The sequence below is a fragment of the Ictidomys tridecemlineatus genome, chromosome 6, assembly GCF_052094955.1.
Source record: "Ictidomys tridecemlineatus isolate mIctTri1 chromosome 6, mIctTri1.hap1, whole genome shotgun sequence".
Taxonomy (NCBI): Eukaryota; Metazoa; Chordata; class Mammalia; order Rodentia; family Sciuridae; genus Ictidomys; species Ictidomys tridecemlineatus.
The window spans coordinates 48,206,199-48,225,791 of NC_135482.1; the positions used below are offsets into that span (position 1 = coordinate 48,206,199).

The 19,593-nt window shown below is 36.2% G+C and overlaps 1 protein-coding gene and 2 long non-coding RNA genes across 14 annotated transcripts in view; 1 reads left to right on the plus strand and 2 right to left on the minus strand.

Annotated features, from left to right (window-relative positions):
• The window catches only part of LOC144378622 (uncharacterized), a 33,141-nt gene extending 28,250 nt beyond the window's left edge, over window positions 1–4,891 (minus strand). The window contains exon 1 of the long non-coding RNA XR_013440505.1: window positions 4,792–4,891. This is a non-coding gene — a long non-coding RNA (uncharacterized LOC144378622). The remainder of the gene's footprint in view (window positions 1–4,791) is intronic.
• The window catches only part of Grip1 (glutamate receptor interacting protein 1), a 666,343-nt gene that overhangs the window by 277,284 nt on the left and 369,466 nt on the right, over window positions 1–19,593 (plus strand). For 7 of the 12 annotated variants that reach the window (XM_040280351.2, XM_078053193.1, XM_078053200.1 and 4 more), the window contains exon 1: window positions 11,249–11,382. The exons of 4 other annotated variants lie outside the window; for them this stretch is intronic. In XM_040280351.2, the coding sequence (XP_040136285.2) occupies window positions 11,250–11,382 (133 nt within the window). In that variant the 5' untranslated portion in view covers window position 11,249. Of the gene's footprint in view, window positions 1–11,248; window positions 11,383–19,593 lie in introns of those variants that run through there. One more of the 12 variants, XM_040280354.2, reaches the window with a different exon arrangement.
• Window positions 11,002–18,335, minus strand: LOC120888281 (uncharacterized). Its single transcript, XR_013440530.1, has 3 exons — window positions 15,756–18,335; window positions 12,047–12,121; window positions 11,002–11,289 (listed from the first exon to the last, which is right to left on the minus strand). It is a non-coding gene; the product is annotated as an uncharacterized LOC120888281 (long non-coding RNA).

Consider the following 19,593-nt stretch of genomic DNA (forward strand, 5'->3'; position numbering starts at 1 on the left):
GAACCCAGGGCCTCCCACGTGCTAGGTAAGCGCTCTACTGCTGAGCCACAACCCCAAATTATGCTAGATTTTATTCTTCTCAAACACTATATAATTGGAAATCATATGGCACGCAGCTTTCGGATTTGCTTCTTTCACTCAGTGGGGTGTCATGTACGTTCCCTTTGTGTCTGTCCAGGGCTTGATAGCTCATTTCTTCTTAATGCTGAATAATATTCCAATGTCTGAATATGCCATAATTCCTTTATCCTACACCTTCTCAAGGGTATCTTGGATGCTTCTAAGTTTTGGCAATTATGAATGCAATTGATTTAAACACCTATGTGCAGGTTTTTGTGTGGACATAAGTTTTGAGTTCCTTTGAATAATACCAAGGAGTATGCTTGCTGGATCAAATGATAAGAATATGTTTGACAGTTTCTTGTAGAAGTAAACAATCTTCCAAAGTGCCTATATCACTGTGTCTTTCTGCAGGCAACAAAGCAGTATTTCTGGTGCACCACATCCTTGTCAGTGTCTTGATTTGGGTCATTTTAATGACTTGTAGTAGTATCTCATTGATGTTTAATTGGCATTTCCCTGATGACATATGATTTGGAGTACCTTTTCATATGTTAATTTGCCATATTTGTCTTTGGTGAAGTGTCTATTGAGACCTTTGCCCATTTGATTTTTGTTGTTGTTGTTATTGTTGTTGTTTTAATTAAGTTGTTCATTTTCTTATTCTTTTTTTTTAATTTTTTTATTGGTTGTTCACAACATTACAAAGCTCTTGACATATCATATTTCATACATTAGATTGAAGTGGGTTATGAACTCCCAATTTTACCCCAAATACAGATTGCAGAATCACGTCGGTTACACATCCACAATTTTACATAATGCCCAATTAGTAATTGTTGTATTCTGCTACCTTTCCTATCCCCTACTATCCCCCCTCCCCCATTTTCTTATTCTTGAATTTAAAGTATTCTTTGCAAATTTTGGATAATAGTCCTTTACCAAATATGTCTTGCAAATGTTTTCTCTCTGCGTGGGCTTGTCTTTTCAATCTCTTGACATTTCATTCTGTTCAGTAGATGTTTAATGAAATTCAACTTATCAGTTACTTTTTTCATGGTTGGAGTTTTTGGTGTTCGATCTAAAAGTTGTCATCATGTCCTAGGTCATTTAGATTTTCTCTTGTTATCTTTTAACTGTAAAATTATAGTTAAAATGTATAATTTTGCATTTTATATTTAGGTATACAATCCTGTTAACTTTTATCAAGTTAGAAGTTAACTTTTATCAAGTCTAGAAGGTCTGTATCTAGATTCATTTTTTGATGTTGAGTTTTATTTAATTTTACATTTCTCAAACTCTTGGGTAAAATTCTATTTCTTTTCTGAGGAAAGAATGTCTATTCAGAACAATCTTTTGCTAATATTTCTTTAATTGTATCTCATTTCAAGGATTTATATCTTACATAGAAAAAATTGTTAACAAACCCCTAGTTCTCTGTTACAAATGTAAAATGTGGTCTGAGATTGTGGCTCAGTGGTAGAGCACTTGCCTAACATATGTGAGGCACTGGGTTCGATCCTCAGCACAACGAAACAAACAAACAAGTTTTAAAAAATGTAAAGAGTGAAAACCCTACTAATTATGAGACAAACAATATGATTATATTTAATGATCCAAAGTGGCTGAGATTAAAGTTTTTGTTTAATCTAAAACATTTTCAAGATTCTGTAAGTTAAGTCTTTATAGCAGAATTCTTATGTGTTGTCATTTAGAAAAGTTTCGATGGTGTAGGATAAAAACAAGGATGCTAGCCATCTGAAAATTCTAGCGTCTAAGATTTGAGGTTACCTTTTAAATGGTAGTCTTAAGTTTTGGTATTTACTTAAAATGTCCCAGCATGATTTGTTGTAAGAACAAGGGATTTGAGAGGTTATTGTAAGTTTTGCTTCTAGTAGCAAGTCTGTAATTTATAAGTCTTTATTGGGTAAGTTTTAAATATCAGCACCCATAAAGAAAGATTCTTATAGGTTGCTGTAAGAAGAAAATAAAATTTATTTAACACTTTCTACAATGAATACATGGGAACCCAAGAGCCCACCAGAGGCCAAGCTTTATGCTAGTCAGACAAACAGGGGTGGATAAAGCTCTGGCTCTTTGCTGAACAAACTTTGAGATCAATTCCAGGGAAGTCCAAGAAGGTCTCAATTATAGCAGAGAATGTAGCTCTGCAGCAGAGCCTGTGAGGAGAGACAGCTGATTGACCTGTGTACCAATCCTTTGCTAATAGAAACTCCCAAATTTAGCCAGACACACATGTAGCCATCCAGCTGGAGAAGCCACACTTCTCTTCCTCGGGTGCAATAAGGAATAGCCATGGGGCAGCGGCATCTGAAGAGAGGTGAAAGTTGCAACCTACTTATTCTGTTCTTAAATACTAACTGCTATCTGTCCTCTTCCTTTGGGTTGGAACTTGCCTGAGTAGTGGTGAGTCATGGTCATGATATAAGAAACTTCCAGGGTATAACATATGAGACAGAAGGAACCCAGGTTCCTGGATGACTTCCTATAGCAGTGCCACCTCCTCTGTCCCTCCCACCCCCAACCACTATTACTACACAATACCTCTTCTTTCACTAACAGAGAACAAGTCTACTCCCAATATATGCCACCCAATCAGTGGTTCTCACAGAAGGGAGTCATAAGAAAGGAGTGTCAGCATCACTGAGGGAGATTTTTCCAAGTCATAGTGATCCTCCAAACCCCAGGTCAGACCTTAACATGAGAAATAAATAAACCTCTATCTTCTTTAAGCCACTTTTACTAATTTGTCAAAGTACCTGAACAACTATCGTAACTAGTTACAATAACACAGAGTGCTGTAAATCCCATGCTCAGGCCTCTTGGAAGAGACAGGGCAGGTGAGCTTCAGGCAAGGCTTGCTGGAAGAAGGGGTACCTGAGATGGGTTTTGGAAGGTCATTGTGACATGGAAAAATCTCCCTTAGTGATGCTGACATTCCTTTCTTATGACTCCCTTCTGTGAGAACCACTGATTGGGTGGCTTATAATGAGAGTAGACTTGTTCTTTGTTAGTAATAGAAGAGGTATTGCATAGTAATTACTTCATTATTTAAACAAACTCATATAAAACACTTACTAGATGCATATAAATAAATGTCCTATATAGGGCTTCCTTATTTACTTTTTCTATAAACTGTCATTCCCTTGTCTCTAGTAAATAAGCTTCATGAAAACATGTTCAATGTCTGGTTTTTGTTTTTTCATGGTATTTCTAGTAATATGTGCAGCTGGTCACATAGTAAGTATTGAGTCAAATTTTTATTGAATGAATAAAGCTTAAACTATTCTATTGGACTTAAGATTGAGAAAAGGAAAGAATGAAAGAAAGTTTTGCATTGAACTTACAGTTAACAGATAACCTAAAAAATAAAGTTGTGTAACAAAGAAAGAGAAAAAAAAAGATATATGAAGAGCAGCTATAATAGAGTTAGTGAAAATGTGTGGCTATTGCTTAGATATGAGGTGTCCCCCAAAAGTTCATATGTGAGATAATGAATAATTTTCAGAAGTGAAATGATCAGTATGAGATCTTTATCAGTGGATTAATTCACTTGAATGGATTAACTATAGGCAGGTAGGATGTAGCTGGAGGAAGTAGGTCATTGGGGCTATATCTTTGGGGTTTATATTTTGTCCAGGTGAGTGAAACTCTCTCTACTTCTCTCCATCATGTCCTGAGCTGCTCTCTTCCACCATACCCTTCTGCCATGATGTTCTGCCTCACCCTGGGTAGTGAGCTATGGAGTTGGTCATCTATGGACTGAGACTTCTGAAATCATGAGCCAAAATAAACTTTTTCTCCACTAATTTTTCTTGTCCAGTCTTTCAGTCACAGCTAGGAAAAAGCTGACTAAAACAAGTGAAAATAAAAAGAGGGCTCTTTTTCATGTAATAGTCATCTATAACAACCAGTCACTTAAATATTCCTTGCTAAATGGTCTAGTCTTCCAGAGTTTTGTGTGCTTACTTAATCCTCGTAGCAATCCTGTGAACTTAGTACTATTGTGATCCTCATTTGTAGCTGAAGAAACAACACAGCCAAGTTAAATAACATGTTCTTAGTCACACAGCTAACATGGAATTCATAGTTTGTAACTATATATAAAATATGAATGCGTAATATACAAAATATTTTAAAGCACATCTCTCAAGCCATTACCTCTGTCATCATTCTTATTTTAATAAATAGCATTATCTTTCCAATTATTCAAACCTAACATCACAAGTCATTCTTGATTTATTTCTAACTCAGAACCAAAGTACTATTCTTGCTCAGTTTCCAGGACCATATTAAATGTAAATCAGACCATGTCATGTTCCTGCTTAAAACTCTGCAGTGTGTTCTGTGTGCTCCTAATAATGTAGAATAAAACTCAACAGTTCCTTTCAGGGGCCTGCAAAGCCCAGGCTGATCTGCTCCCTGCAGCTCTTTAGCTTCTTCTCATATTACCCTCTATGATGGCCTTCTTCCTGTCCCTGGCACAATGCCAAGCTCTTTGTCCTTCCTGTCTACTCTGTGTTGCAGGTACTGCCCCCACATCTTTGCATGATGGCTCACTTTGTCTTGTTTACCTCTGTTCAAACTGTGTCTCCCTGTAAGTCCTTCCCAGATCCCCTCTGTTGTAACAAAGTCCCCATGGTCACTTTCCATCATTACCACCCTGTCACTTCTCTCTGCTGGAAAATACTTTGTCAGATATGGACTTACCTGCATGTTCTCTGTTCCCCCTGATCTAGATTATTCCTGGGAATAGGGGCCTTTGTCCTCCTGTGCACTGCTCTGACTTCAGAGTGCGAACAGAGCTTGGCACCACAGACACACAGTGAGCATTTGTCAAATGGATGAGTCAGACTGAGTGTGAGGTGAGCACACAATATTCATGGTTCATGGGAAACATGCTATGTAAATTATACAAGGGCTTTCAAGTTTCCTTCCTTAAAAGTGTGTCAAACACCAAAATCATCCAGCAAAGATAAGAAATAAGGCCAGTTCTAAAGGTGGGTCAGAGCTGGCATGCATTAAGCATCTAGCCTTGTGACAGGCACTAAATCCATTTTATAGAGTGAATAAGCGAATCCTTAAAGCCACAGACCTTCCAAAGCCTCATTTAGGTTAATGGTTTTGAAGGCTTCTCTACACTTGGGCCTGCAGCTATCAAGGAGAGTGATGGCTTAGAGTGTGCCTCTACCTCCTGCTGCACACTCAGTGTGTGACAATACTGACCTGAAATAATTGCATGAGGAACCCTTGACTGAAAAATGAAGAAACAAACCAATGAATGAATCAGCAAAAATGTCGGTAAGGAAAGCACAGAGCATCAAGAGCTCCTATAAAGTAAAAGTCCTCAACACTATTTAAACATTCCAAACCAAGCCAGACAACAAGTATGCCTGAAAAGGACAGCTAGGAGAAGGGGTCTGAGACAGAGCCATAAGACAAAATGGCCAAGAAGGTAGGGAAGTTGAGTCCTGTCAAAGCATTTAAAGGAAAGAAAAGAGAAATTTAAGTTATATTAGTCATGACAGTTTATAAAAACTGACACCGTAGGAAAATATTTTAAATACTTAGAAAATGTTTCTGTAGCCAAATGAATCAATGAAAAACCTGAGCATTTTGAAACTCGTTGCTTCGGTAAATCAACCACTCATCCAACCAAGAAACAAACTTAAATAGATAAATAAATGAATGCCATTTTAAAATAGTTTTTTTTTTCCTTGTTCTCTAAGTGCCTGAAAGGACAAATGGGGGACAGAGAAGGAAGGTGGAAGAAGGAGAAAGAAAACGGGTGGTGGAGGGGAGAGGGGAGAAGAGAATTTCCAGGAACTAGAAGCCATTTGGTAATTTATTCTTCCTAACCATCATGTGGCACTTAAATAAATCCTGTAAAGTTTCACAATTACCTTAAAAGACTTCATAATCAGCACTATATTTTTCATCACTTGAAAGTATCTAGCTGCATAAAAATAATAACATCTTGTAGCTAGAAGAGACTTTCTAGTCTAAATCTTTCCTCTTAAGACATATTGCACCTTCAGGAAAAACGTGAACTCTGGCACAATGAACATTTTTCAAACTCTTACAATATTCACATGGCACACTTAGCAATTCAAATTAGGAAATAATTTTTAAGCTTTTATTTTCATTCTGCTGTGCTCATTCCACACTTAGCTATTGAACAAATATATTAATTAATTCTATGTGGTGGAAGAAAGAGAAAAACTATCTTTGAAAGCTGAAAGAATAACCTCTGTTATCAGAACACTTTGAAGCCTAATATGTTTGGAATCTCGGAATGACTGCCTGACATTTCATTTTGCAAGAAGTCTAAACAACCACAATAAATTTACAAATGTGGACATGCCACAGTTAAATTTCATTTCACGCTCAGTAAGCAAACATTATCAAACCCTAAGCACAGTCCTCCACTGTCTTTTTAACTCAAAATCTTGTCATCAATGGAGGGTCAACCTTGAAATATTTCACAGATGGATGAGTTGGCTTACTTTACTACTCAATTTGTAGACCAACACACACACACACACACACACACACACACACGTATATAAACTTTGTCGGCAGGTGTCTCTATGCTTTATTTATTAAATCACACAAATAATTAGTGATTGGACAGACTCAAATTAGAAACCCAGTTAAGAGCTATTCAGGGAAAATGCTTCTAAAGCTAATGAATATTTTTTCCCCTTAGTTTTGGTGATTTGTTCTAATACTGAATGTGGGTTGAGGAGGTAGGGGGTGATTGCCAAAATTTGGTGGGTGGAAGTTTGGGGTGCAGCAAGTCCTGAAATAAGAGAAAGTATGCTACAAACCGGAAAAAAATTGTCTTGCATACTGTACAATCTCTACTACCCATATGAATAAATATTCCTGTAAATGAATGTATTTATAAGTATTTGAATCCACATAATACTTCTCTAGAGGCATAAGGTATTTTTCAGTTTTAATATATGGGGAACAAATTCTTTTTCTATTCTGGTGTTCACCTCTCTACTTTTTATTTTCTGTCCTTTGTATGAAATAGCTTCTAATCACCTCTTATATTCAAAATTATCCGTTGGAAATGGTTGCCAAGATCTAACTGCATCTTCTGTTCTAGATGCACTTATTTAGATATGTATCATGTTATTGTTAAGATACTTTTGTGCTTACATTACCTATGCATGAGCTACATGATCTATGGATTTTGTTTAGCAAAGAAACAGATTATTTGCTGCAACATAGTGGTGCTGCATCTGACAGGGAGAAGAAAACCATCATTGCCAAGGGCCAGCGTGCTTTTCCCTTCCCATTCTGCAGTCTTCACTGTGTCCTGGCATGTCCCCTGGGGCCACAGGAAGGCTGCCGCAGTTCTTGGTTTTACAGGCAGATACACAGGCATCTAAAAAGGTCTGATTATTTAGTGTCTTAAAGATTTCACAAGTAGATTTTATGATTCAGAAAATACTTGTAACCATTACTCAATGTGAATATGCACAGAAGGGCTCCCTTAATCAGTAATTTAGAAGAGGATGTGAATTAGAGATTTAATCTCAGTAGTTGGTCCATTCTTTTCCTAAAAGGGGATAGAGAATCTAATTCAGTTGAGTATGGAAGCAGATGTTGTATAGGCAACTGCCTATTTCCCAGAAGGAAAAATAATTAGGCTTCCTGTGTGTGTGTGTGTGTGTGTGTGTGTGTGTGTGTGTGTGTGTCTACTAATATATATATTTGTCACACTACTAATATATATATTTTTTTTTTTCAATTTTTGGTTGAAGTACATTTTGTTGAATATTTTGACTTGCTTTATTTTCTTATGTGAAAATATTTTTCTAAGAAATATTGTAGTTCAGTGAACATTGAGCTCCATTTCAAGGAATCTGTTAGAATAACTAGCTTTCTTTGCATGACAATATAGGGGCATTAGCATTTCTAATTAGTGTTTGGGGCTGGCTGGTTAGAATAGCACTTCAACCATGGTCCACAAGCATAAATGTTAGCAGGGGCCAGGAGGTCACTTAATGAGAGAACTGGGCTCAGAGGAGGCTACTATGGTTCTGTGGAAAGCAGGTGTTTTTTGATGGGTGGCATCCACCACTCAGCTCTGATCTACATTTGCCTTGTGGAAATGGGCCCAGGGCTTGATATTTTAAGAAGAAAAAGAAAATGTCTGATTTATTTGTGAAATCTTCTGATTTTTAGATGTTAGCTCAGTTTTAAAAACACAAATACCAAAAGAGCTCCAAACACTGTGTGAGCCAAACAATACATATTTGAGGGAGATATTTGTTTTGTGAAGTGCCATTTGCAACCCCTAAATTATCCATCTGTTTAGGCCATAGAGTGCAATAATTAATTTAAAAATAAAAAAAATAAAAACAAAAACACCAGTTACCAGTGCTTATGCTTTAGGGGGCAGGGGTGATTCTGCAGAAAGAAAGTATACCTTATGGAAAGGACTTGAACTGTGCTCTGCTAATTTGACTTTATTGTGAGATATTAACCAACCGTCGCACAACAGCAAGGCCATACAGAATTTAGGTTGGTCTTCCATTGCTAAATGTGAAATATTTAGAATAGAAGGTGGGAAAAATTCACAGATATGTACCCAAGAAGACTGATTAAAAGGATTTTGTCCATTTCCACCATCCTTCAGCCAAAGGATGCTTTTTAGATTGTGACATATATACACATGCTCCCGTCTCCCTACCCCATCTTGTTCCCTACCACATTCTGCCATTGTTTATGACCTAGGGAGGCCTCCTGTAAACAACAGCTACCCTATTCCAGCTTCCCAAGCATATGATTGCTTTAATAAAGTGTTTAAACTCTCCACTGTACCCCTCCCCGTATAAAGCTAACCTCTACACTCCTTGTCAGCACCATAACCACATTTGTTTAAAAATGGTATCATTTCAAGTATATATTGAAATATTAACCTCTCATATAAAACTCTTCAAAAATAAGCAAACAATAGGCTCAGAAGCACAATTTCTGTTTATTTCTGAAAATAAACCCATAGGCATATAGATAATTTGACTATCTGCATTGGTTCTTGTGCAAAAATGGTTGCTTACCATTATTTAAGAAATCTGTAAACTCTTGTGGAAAGTTTTAAATTCTTCTATGTAAAACTTATCTTTTCTCTGTTGAAGAGTAGTGCATTATATGTTTTTCCTCATCCATAGAGATATAATGATGCTTACCTCATCGTACATGCTGATGGATTAAGTTAAAAGATTTTATGTTATTATTATCATCATTTATTTAGTGATTTATTCAAGATCCAGACTCCAGATCTTCACATTTTTCTTTCATTAGTTTTTAATTGTCCTAGTTTATTTTGTTTGAGAGAGTCAGAATAATAAAGGAAGGATTCGGAACCTAAGGACAAGTGATTTTTTTTTGTCCATAAAACATTTTATAGCATCTTTTTGTCAGTATCATGAAGTTTGTGTTTCTCTTCACAAATCCCCTTCTAAGGCATAAAAAAAAAAATCAGAAATCTCTAGGGATAGCAGAAAATCATGGAACTATTGAAAATAAGTTTACACATTCCAAAGCTGAAATGTTCTTGGCTAATGAATGTTTGCTTCTCTAAATAATGTCTCCCTGCTTTGTCATTAGCAGTCTATATCCAAAAACAGAGAATAGTCTAAATCTAGAAGAGAGACAAATTGCTTGTTAATGTAACAACAGGTTGCCACATGTAATCAGTTACCTTTGGGATGGTCCTAAAATCTTGATATTACATGGATATTGAATGACTTGTATATAATAAGACTTGTATATCATTAAGCATTTTTTAAAATTACATTTTGGAGAACATGGTCCTGCAGAATATCATTAGTTTACTTGGTAATATGCTGTCATGTTTGATTAATTATACTGTAAACAAATCAATTCTTTCCTGGTGTGAAAAAATTCCACTGAAAAAACCTGAAGAAGAAAGAAGCTACAGAGAAAAAAGATTATCCATGATTAACACTGACCTGTCTAGACTTTAGAGTACTTCCCTCATCTAGTCTGAAGTGTTTCTGATTGTCCTACTTAATTTAGGGGGGAAAAATGTGACTTTCAAAGATAAAAGGATGAATAGGGTGTGAGCATATTTTGCAACTTTTCTCCCTTTGCCATCTTCACCAGGAAGAATTATGTTTTATAGGCTCTTTAACCCATTTGTTTTCACATTTTTTTAAAGTGTAATAACTCAGCTAGATTTATACTGGAGTTCAGTGCTAGCAGAGTTGGATTATTTGTATTTCCTTTCCCTGAAACCATGCAGTTTCCTTTATTTGCTGATTATGGTATTCTGTTACTAAGCCTATGAGAAGCTTCTCTGTGAAGTGCATTTTAATATTTAGATCAAACAGCGATTGGAATACATTAATGCCCAGTGGGTAAACGTGTCATTTGAAAGCAGCTGCTGAGCCTTCTCCCTGCTGCTCCAATTAACACATACAGCACACTCTTGTCAGCAAGAGGGCTGTGCATATGGATGAAACCACTTTGCTGCTCATTAATGGGATATGTGAGAGACCCCAAAGTTATTCAGTCCGCCCATTGCAAAACAATAGCTTTCAAAGAAGTTTCCCAAGCATGTGCTTGTGCTTTGAGAGAAGGGGTGCTAAAATCAGGTGGTGGGATTAGCAGGTAGGAAAAAGTCAGTTTATCTCTCCCTTTGGTTCCGTCCATTGACTATGTTTCCCCGCCCCTCTTCTCCTACACACCCCCGCCCCTGGTGGTGGAGAGGTTGGATAGTGACATTCTAGTGCTGGGACTCCTCTTGTCTCAGCCAAATCTCCTGAACTTTTGTTTTGAAACTATTTGAAGTCTAAAGCTTTGCCATTTTGTTTTGTTTTTTTTTCCTCCTAGTCTTTCATTGTCATTTCACTTTCTCTCCCTCTCCTCTTTTTCAAATTGCAGATCTGACAGTTTATTGAACTAAATGAGAAATCTTGTCAAGGTAAACTCCATAGCACTCTTATTTTTAATCTCTTCCATGGCTAAAATCTCTGCTGTGGTGATAGCATAGAGGCAGATACAAGGCAGTGCGTCCAGTCCCCAGGCTTGGTGTGTTGGTCATTCATGCTCCACCGGCTTCCCAAGCAGCTGGGTTGTCTCTGCACTCTGGTGCTGGCTGAGCAGGGCTGCACAGTGAGCAAGAGATGGACCGCTTTCTGGGTTTTGTCAAGCAGATCCGAAGATCTAGGAGAAGAAAGGGCAAAAAGTACCGACCAGAAGAGGATTACCACGAGGGCTATGAGGATGTCTATTATTATGCTTCGGAGCATTTTAGAAGTAAGCACTTCCCTCCACCCTCCTCTCCTGTTCCTTCTTGCTTGCTGGGACTAACAATAAACCTTGTGTGCAGCTTTAATCTTAAATGAAAAAGGTTCCCCAGATGGTGTTCTCTGGGAGCAGTCTGTAAGTACTGAAGTGCTACATTTTACTTGATTTGTTGCAAGAATAGTTATCAGATAGGATCTAGACAGTATAACCAGCCGTAGGTCTAGACACATGGTTAATATTTTAGATGCAATTAATTGATTGTTATTTTAATAAGCCATTCAAAAAAGTATCTTGCAAGCTAATCTCTTAATTGGTCAAAATATGTTCTGCTGTACTTGTTGTTTTTCAATAATGCTGTATGTTTGTTGTTGTTGTTTTTACCTTTTAAAATTGGGAAAGCTCCTCATGGGAGAAAGAATTGTTCATATTCAAGTTGGTGCCGATGATGAACACTTCCAATTAAGACTTCTAGACAGTTTTGTGTAATCTGAAATGCTGTTTGTACAAGGGAGTTCAAATGCTTTTCTGTGATGTTTGCTCATAATTTTGTTAAATTAAGGGAATTCTTATGTGCTGTCAGCTACAAGCAGCAATAACCATAAAATAACACATTCATGTTGAGACATTCGTAAATTAGCTAATAAATAGCAGAGAACTAGGATTTTTCTTGTACCTGTCAGTGCTCTAAGTTCCTGGTGAGCTGTGGATGGGTCCCCGATAGATTTAAAATGCCCAGGAATGCCTCAGGCTGCAAAGAAAAAGCAGAGATCACTGAGTTTATATGCCCAAATGAGAAAGAGGTAGATGACAGCTATATATAATCTACATTTTAAAAATTAGAACTTATTTCTGACCTTGTTGAATAGGAATCTTTGTAAAATTTGCATTCCAGTCCTACATTTTTCTGGCCTTTTGATCTCTAACATGAATGTATCCCATTCACAACCCCTGAGCATTGACTAATAAATAATTTAGATCCTAATTTCTATGGCATTGAAAGCCATGTGAATTAATTCTATATGCCAGAAATTCTGCTGGGATTGATAAAGGCCGAGGGTTGAAAACTCACATGTTGGCGATAGCAATGCAAAATTGTCATTATTTGACATTTTCTTAAAAAATACGGCTATGATTTGGTAATCAGAGTTTTAAAGATATTTCTCTCATAAAGCGTGTATGTGAATAATCTGTTCTAATGTAGTGAGTCTATTTTTTCTAAATTTAGTTTTCCTAATGTATTCTAGAATTTAAGATTTGTGTCACATCAAAAAATACTGTCAGCTTGCATGAGTAATTTTGAAAATTCAGAATTGAAAAAAAAGAAGCTTAAGTACTTTTAATTATATTGGCATTCATTGTACAAATTTCTTGCAATCAATATATACTAAGTCAGATTCATGCCTCAGATTTGTAAAATGACATATGTTTGTACAAGTAGATTCAAACAAAATCCCTTAGATACCTGCAGATAGTTTGTGAAGGATTATAAAAAACAACAGAAAAACTCTAAGTTTACAACATATACCTACAAGGAAAAATATTATGGAGGTATCCAAGAAATGTCTTTAAAACAGTTAAGAGAATGATATCATAGTCATAGTCTTTATACTTCAAGTGCAGTAATCATATCTTACCTGGTTTGTCAAGGTCAGGCTAAGGATAAGATGTTAACCATCAAGTCATTTGCTTTGGATATGAAACTGATGTCTTACCTGTGATTTATCAGAAAGCACCCATTAGACAGTCTATAACTTTGTGGAGTTAGATACATATTGAGTGTCCAACTCCAATCTGCTACATAGTAAGCAGAACGTGTCACAGTAGACTTGTGCACTAGGGATTTGGCATTTCGTCAGATGTCAAACAGCCAGAGCTTTTAAAGATGTGTCATATGGCGTGATGGCCTCTCAGTGCATCTTTTGGCTTCAGTTTCAGAGCCTCTCTGAATTGTGTATGGGAGACATCCACTTACGTTTAACAGCTGTAGAAATGTATTAAAGGGCGAGACTAATGCTTACAGCCAGCCCTCTCAAATGGGCACTGTGGTTGAATTCAATGATATCTACTGTGTATCTGTTTTAATTAGTCTTTGGCATAATTTGAAAGTTTATGCTCTGTGTGCTTTTTCTTTCATGACTTAAAAAAACTGTTCACATCAAAGCACAGAATGTGGTGGACTTTCCTGATGACATTCACATCTTTATTATCAGCGCCATTGATAAACTAGAAGTGGCATTCTTATTTTCTCCCTGTACTGTTTGTTTCTTGAAACTTAGCTCTCTGTCTTGTCAATCTTTCTATTGGTTCAGATTACCAGAGAAACTTTGTATATACAATGAAAGACTGAGCTAGAAAGAACTCCCCAGAAAATTCCCCAATAAGTCTGCCCCCTCTTTTGTACAGTTTCAAGTGGTTACTGATATTCAACTTTATCCTAAATAATGTCTCTTCTATAGTGTGTTTTGATTTAGAATTGATGTATTCAAATGTACACGAAGATGAATATATTTGATTCTTTAAAAGAACTGCTCTTGTCACTCATCTGTCCTTTCATAATTCAGGAGTTTAAATAAGCTAGACAGGTGCCTTGGGCAAATCATCAAACATTTCTGGGATTTAGTTTCCTAAAATGTGACACAAGATGGTTTTACTTCTAAAGATTTTTCTAGGTGTAGAACTATATAATTTTAAATTTTACATGATTTCTAACACAATGCAGTTAAAGTTTTATCATTCTTTCTTTCTTTTTCTTTTCTTTCTATCTTTTTTTTTTTTTTTGAGATAGGGTCTGGTTTTGTTGTCCAGGTTGGCCTTGAACTCTCCATACACCTTTCTCAACCTCCAGAGAGCTGGGACTTGAGGCACATGCTGCTGTGCCCAGTTTGGCATAAAGGTATCAACTAAGGGATTTTAACTGGGATTTTTTTTTTTTTAATTTACCTGAATATCTTCAGGAAATTGACTTTCTGGCAGGAATTGTTAGTGTGGAGATTCTTGTCACTTTAAGATTATAATCTATCATTGGGTATGAAGAAGCTTTGAAGAATTTTCATAAAACTACAGAATTCTAAATATATTGGTAAATCATAGACCACATCTTGTACTTGATTGTATCGACCAAGGAGAACCATTTATTCTTTGAGGATCTCACATAGATGATTCATTTGGCATTATTCCTTAAGAGAAATTTGCATTGATTACAGAACTGCCATGATCCTGAATGTGACAAAAAAGCTAAAAAAGAACCCTAAAATTCAATTATATTATGTTTGGTGATTTTATTTGTTTTCCACTAAGTACTAAGTTATAGCAATGTTTCTTTAAAGGATCTTTCAGATCAGATTTTATTTAATCTCCCATATAAGAAAATAAAATTACTATATTGTTTATATATTTTTATTTAGCCACATTGAATAATATTCAAGTTATAAAACAGATAATGTACTTAGGACTGTTCTTATCCCTGATAAAAATTCTAACCTGACACTGACTACTTGAAAAGGAGAAATTTATTTATCTCTTTCATAAGACCCTAGCACCTTTTTGCATGTGTGCAATGGTATTGGATTAAGCATGGACTTCCTGCCTGGTAACTGCTCTTCCAGGTTTCATCCTGACTCATCTTTGCAGGAGAAAAGCTGTGCAGAAAAGTTGCTGAAGATAGCTGTTAGTGACCCTTTGACTTCCTTCTGAGGTCCCTACAGGGAAACTAGAGAGAGGGAGGAACATGACGATGGTGTAGATCTTTTGGAGAAAGGTCATTTGTTTTTACAAATTATTTCATTTGTTGATTTGTTTTTGTTTGACTATTTCAGTAGTATTGACCAATAATTGTGATATGTGTGTGTATAAAAACATTCTTGGCTAAGTTATTTTATTAGGCAATGTATGCATTTAAAATCCTTATTTGGATAATTCAGGCTTTAAAGTACTTTACATGTTCAGATTATGTTATAAGAGGAATGATTCACTTTTTTTTCTTTAATTGGAAAATATTGTGCATTATTCTTCTTAGCAAAAAAAAAATTAGCAGTGGGTGTTTGTAGTGTGAGGATTTTTTAGGCACTGGTGTGGGTGATTAAACAATTAATTTCTTATTACTAGATCCTTTGACTAAATTTTAACATTAAAAGTTTTTCTTTAAAAATTCAAAGAATTTATATATCCTCTCTGCATCTAGTGAACGGCATTTCTCTCTTAATAGATGTACCAATAGGATTGAGTGAGAATTTTGACATACTTTGGAAAGATGGTTGATCCTTGCTATAATATGTGCAAGAGCTGACATATAATCAGCCTTCCTCAGGCTTTGGGGTATAAAGGGAGAGAGGAGAGGGGAGGGGGAAGAAGAGAAGCAAGCACATTTCATAGGCTATCCTTACTTCTCCAGTGCTTAGCAGCATAGCAGCCATTCATTTCTGTGTTGAAAACAGTGATCATTGAACTGACAGGTCTTGGATGTGAGATCCTGGGTGATTCAAGCCTCAGCTGTTTGACTCAAGAAAACACACAAGAATTAGAAGCAGCATCAATATAAGGAAACAGCAAAAATTTCTTATTTTATGACTATTATGTTTATTTTTCTTTCCTAAGAATTGCTTTCCATCTACAGTACATTTTTGTTGAGCCTGGCTAGCTAGTATGTTGGGTACTTTGTATCATCAACTCTATTATCCCAAACTTAATTTTTATTCTATGTGGAATAATTTAAAGGAATAGTAAAGTTGAAAAGGACCTTAGAATTTACTTTGTTCCACCTGAGTATTTCTTAGTATTTTTTTGTTGTTGCTGTTGTTGTTGTTGTTTAATCTAAGATATTCAACAATTCAAATGACATGTGCAAGTCCCACTGATTACTAAAAGCCAGATTCCTTTATTGGGTCTGGTCCAGGCTCTAGTCATTATCTCACATGCTTGTTTAGCTCTCTTAAGATCTGATCCTTCTGATGATACTTCAGGCCCAAGATACATCTTCATATTGAATTACAATGGTTGATTTCCTTGATAAGTGGTTTTACTGTTTTGAACATGTGATCATCTTATACTAAAGTCTTGGGGAAAATAAAAAAAACAAACCTAACTCCTTACTCTATCTTGTAAGTCAAACTATCGTAATGTCTCATTTATGGGTGATGTTAATAACAGTGATTGCTGATGACTCAAAGACCAGACAACAGTATTTTCTGCTTCTCTTATTTGCACTGTGGTTTAAAAATATGTCTACTTTTCTCAATAAATATCTCTTTAGGGGATTTAACATATCAATTCTATTTGAGACTATTAGAATTGGGACTCACTTTGGAGTTGAGTTAGCAAGATGTGCCATCCCGTGTAGGAAATCCTTCCCCAGTATCTCAGCTATGTGGTCATCCAGCATTTGTGAAAAACTTGAAGGGTAGACACATTAACTTCGAGGCAGAACAAGACACTGAATCTGTGCTTCTTTTAAGTAAGTTCTGAACTGTATGTTAAATTATATGTTAAGTTTCTGGCATACTCTAACAAATACACTGCATGTTCAAAATCTATATCTTGATCCAAATAAATATACACTATTTTGAATTGAAAATGCACTGAGACTTCATGTCTTCTTTCTACTCATATTATTTTCTCACGGATATAACATATGGCATGTGGAGGTGAGTAATTCCTTCAGTGCTATTTTTGTCTTAACTATACAAATCCAGAAGATCTCTGTATTGGGCCCACATCCATGTAGGCAATTTTTTTTCATTTCTTTTTTGTGTATTTCTAAAAGATCACCAAAACTTCCACTTATTTAATGAAAAATACATTTTAGTACTTTCTGTTTTCATGATGAAGTGAACATCCATTTGTCTTCCCTGAAACTCGGCCCTACTCCCCTCCACTCCCCGCCCTGGGAAGAGCTGTCTCCATATTGAAATATTCTGTTTCTACTCCAATTCTGTCATTATTGATTGATCAAAACCGTCATCATTATTGTATACCATTTCTTAGCCCAGGGCAATGGGTCTAGTAATGGACATATAAACCAAGCTGGGTCTGTCAGAAAGCTCCTAAGGAATCTGTAAATTCACTCTGATGCCCTCTGCCTGAGGAGAAACCACTCTGGAGGCGGGAGGGAGTCCAACTAGCCTGAAGAGGTGGAAGGGAAAAATCAGAAGGCTCTTGTGCATGTGTGGTCCCTTCTTTGGGGTCATGGGATTTCCAGAGCTGCCCAAATTAAAGATTCTATAGTGAGAAAAGGAGCAGAAGGAGGATGGAAACTCAGATCGTCTAAGCTGGTAGTGTTTGTAATCTTTTAATTGGAGAAATATGACTATTTGGTTATTTTCATTGGATAGAAATAAGTGTCAAAGATGAAACATAGATTTTATTCCATTAGAATTTCTACCCTCTAACAATTGATTCTCTTACTGGAACTAGGAAACTACGTGACCTTGGATGTATCACCTGAGTCTCTATACTTTTGTGTCTGAGTGTAAAATGGGAGTGCTATTTAGCAGTGTAAGACACTAAAGAACCAAGGAAGAGGAAACACCCAATGACACAGGCAGTAGCCTGCATCTCCCTGTGAAGCACATGGCCCACACAGCTGGAGGAAGGAGGTAGCAAGTGGGCACACTTGGGCAAAAGATGTTGCCCTTAGCATTACCTACTTGCATTTAACATTTCCTGTCCCCAGTTTCTGTTCAGAGTTGAATATTGTTGTAGAGGGGACCACACAATTTCCCCATGCACCTCTCACCAGATAATTTAGCCAAATGCCAGAGGCAAACATTCCCAGTGGTATTTTTAAATATAGAAAGCAATTGATTATCTGCCTTTTTAATTTGAAGTGTTAGCATTCTGTTCTGATGTCTCAACTATTTCATAATCTTATGGCTCAGAAGTTTCTCTGAAACATTCTGGTATAGAATTAAGTTATTTGAACCTGTGGATTTAAACTAAATATCAACAATTAGGTCTATAGGTATGTAAAATTCAGTTGAATTTCAGTTTACATGTCAAATCTTTGAAGATCTCTGTACTAGAAATTGTTAGAACTGACTCTAAAATATTATAAGATAGATAAGTTACTCATAATTAATAACATTTAAAATAAGTATAGTTTTTGAACTTTCTTCTTTATTTCCTTACTCTATAAAAATAGGAAGATTAAATTTATGGTTAACATTCTAACACTTTTATTCACTTAGCAAATGCAAATTGAACATTTATAACCTAAAATGTTCTGAAATCTGAAAGTTTTTGAGTGCCGGTATGATACCACCAGAGGAAAATTCCATACCAGACCCCATGTGATATGTCACAAAGCTCACACACAGTAAAATCATTATATAAAATTACCTTTAGCCTATTTGTAAATATGAAGCATAAATTTAGAGTTTATACTTGAGTCCCTTCCCCAAGGTATCTCATCATGTATATATGAATATTCCAAAGTTAAAACCCAGAACACTTTGGATATCAAGCACTTTAGACGATCATCATGTACTGATGATGCCTGGGAAACACCTCCATGGGTGCTAGAGATATAGACCAGACGTGCAAAGACCAGAGAAAACCCTTGCCCTAGGAGAAGGAGCAAGCTAACAGGGAAGTAGAAAACAAAAGCTGACAGGAAGTGCAATGAAGAAAATGAGATGGGAGCTTTGGGACACAGTGTGGGAGGTAGTCTTGTGGTATGTTAGCTAAGGTGGCCCTCTTTAAGAAAAAGAAGATGGACTGGCGCATTTGAAGAGATGGAGCCACTGTGTGAAGAACTAGGTAGGAAGAGGCAGGGACATAAACCCCCCAGAAGTTAAAAGTGTTGTATGTATCAATCCCAATACAGAATTTTTTCTTGACATCTTCCGAACGCATTGCTTTCTTAATGTTCATTTGTAATTGCAATTGTTTGAAATTCAGAATTTGCATTTCTTCCTAGGAATGAGGTAGCAAGAATAGAAAAAGGAGAAGAAAAAAAAAAAACAGATTTAAAGCAGGCCTGATCATACCTATGTAATATTTCATTAAGAGGTAAAATGTGGCTTTGGCTAACTGGGACACAGTTACTGGAGAAAGACTTTATTTTGTTCAAAAAGTTAGTGTTGCTATTGGCATTCACATATAGACATCTTTAAGTCTGATCCTGCTGAGTTAGGAGTAACTAAAGTGGGGATAGCATTTTGGGAGGAATGATAAAATGGTTTGTTATGCTTTTAGAATATTGTCAGTAAATGTATAGTAATTTTT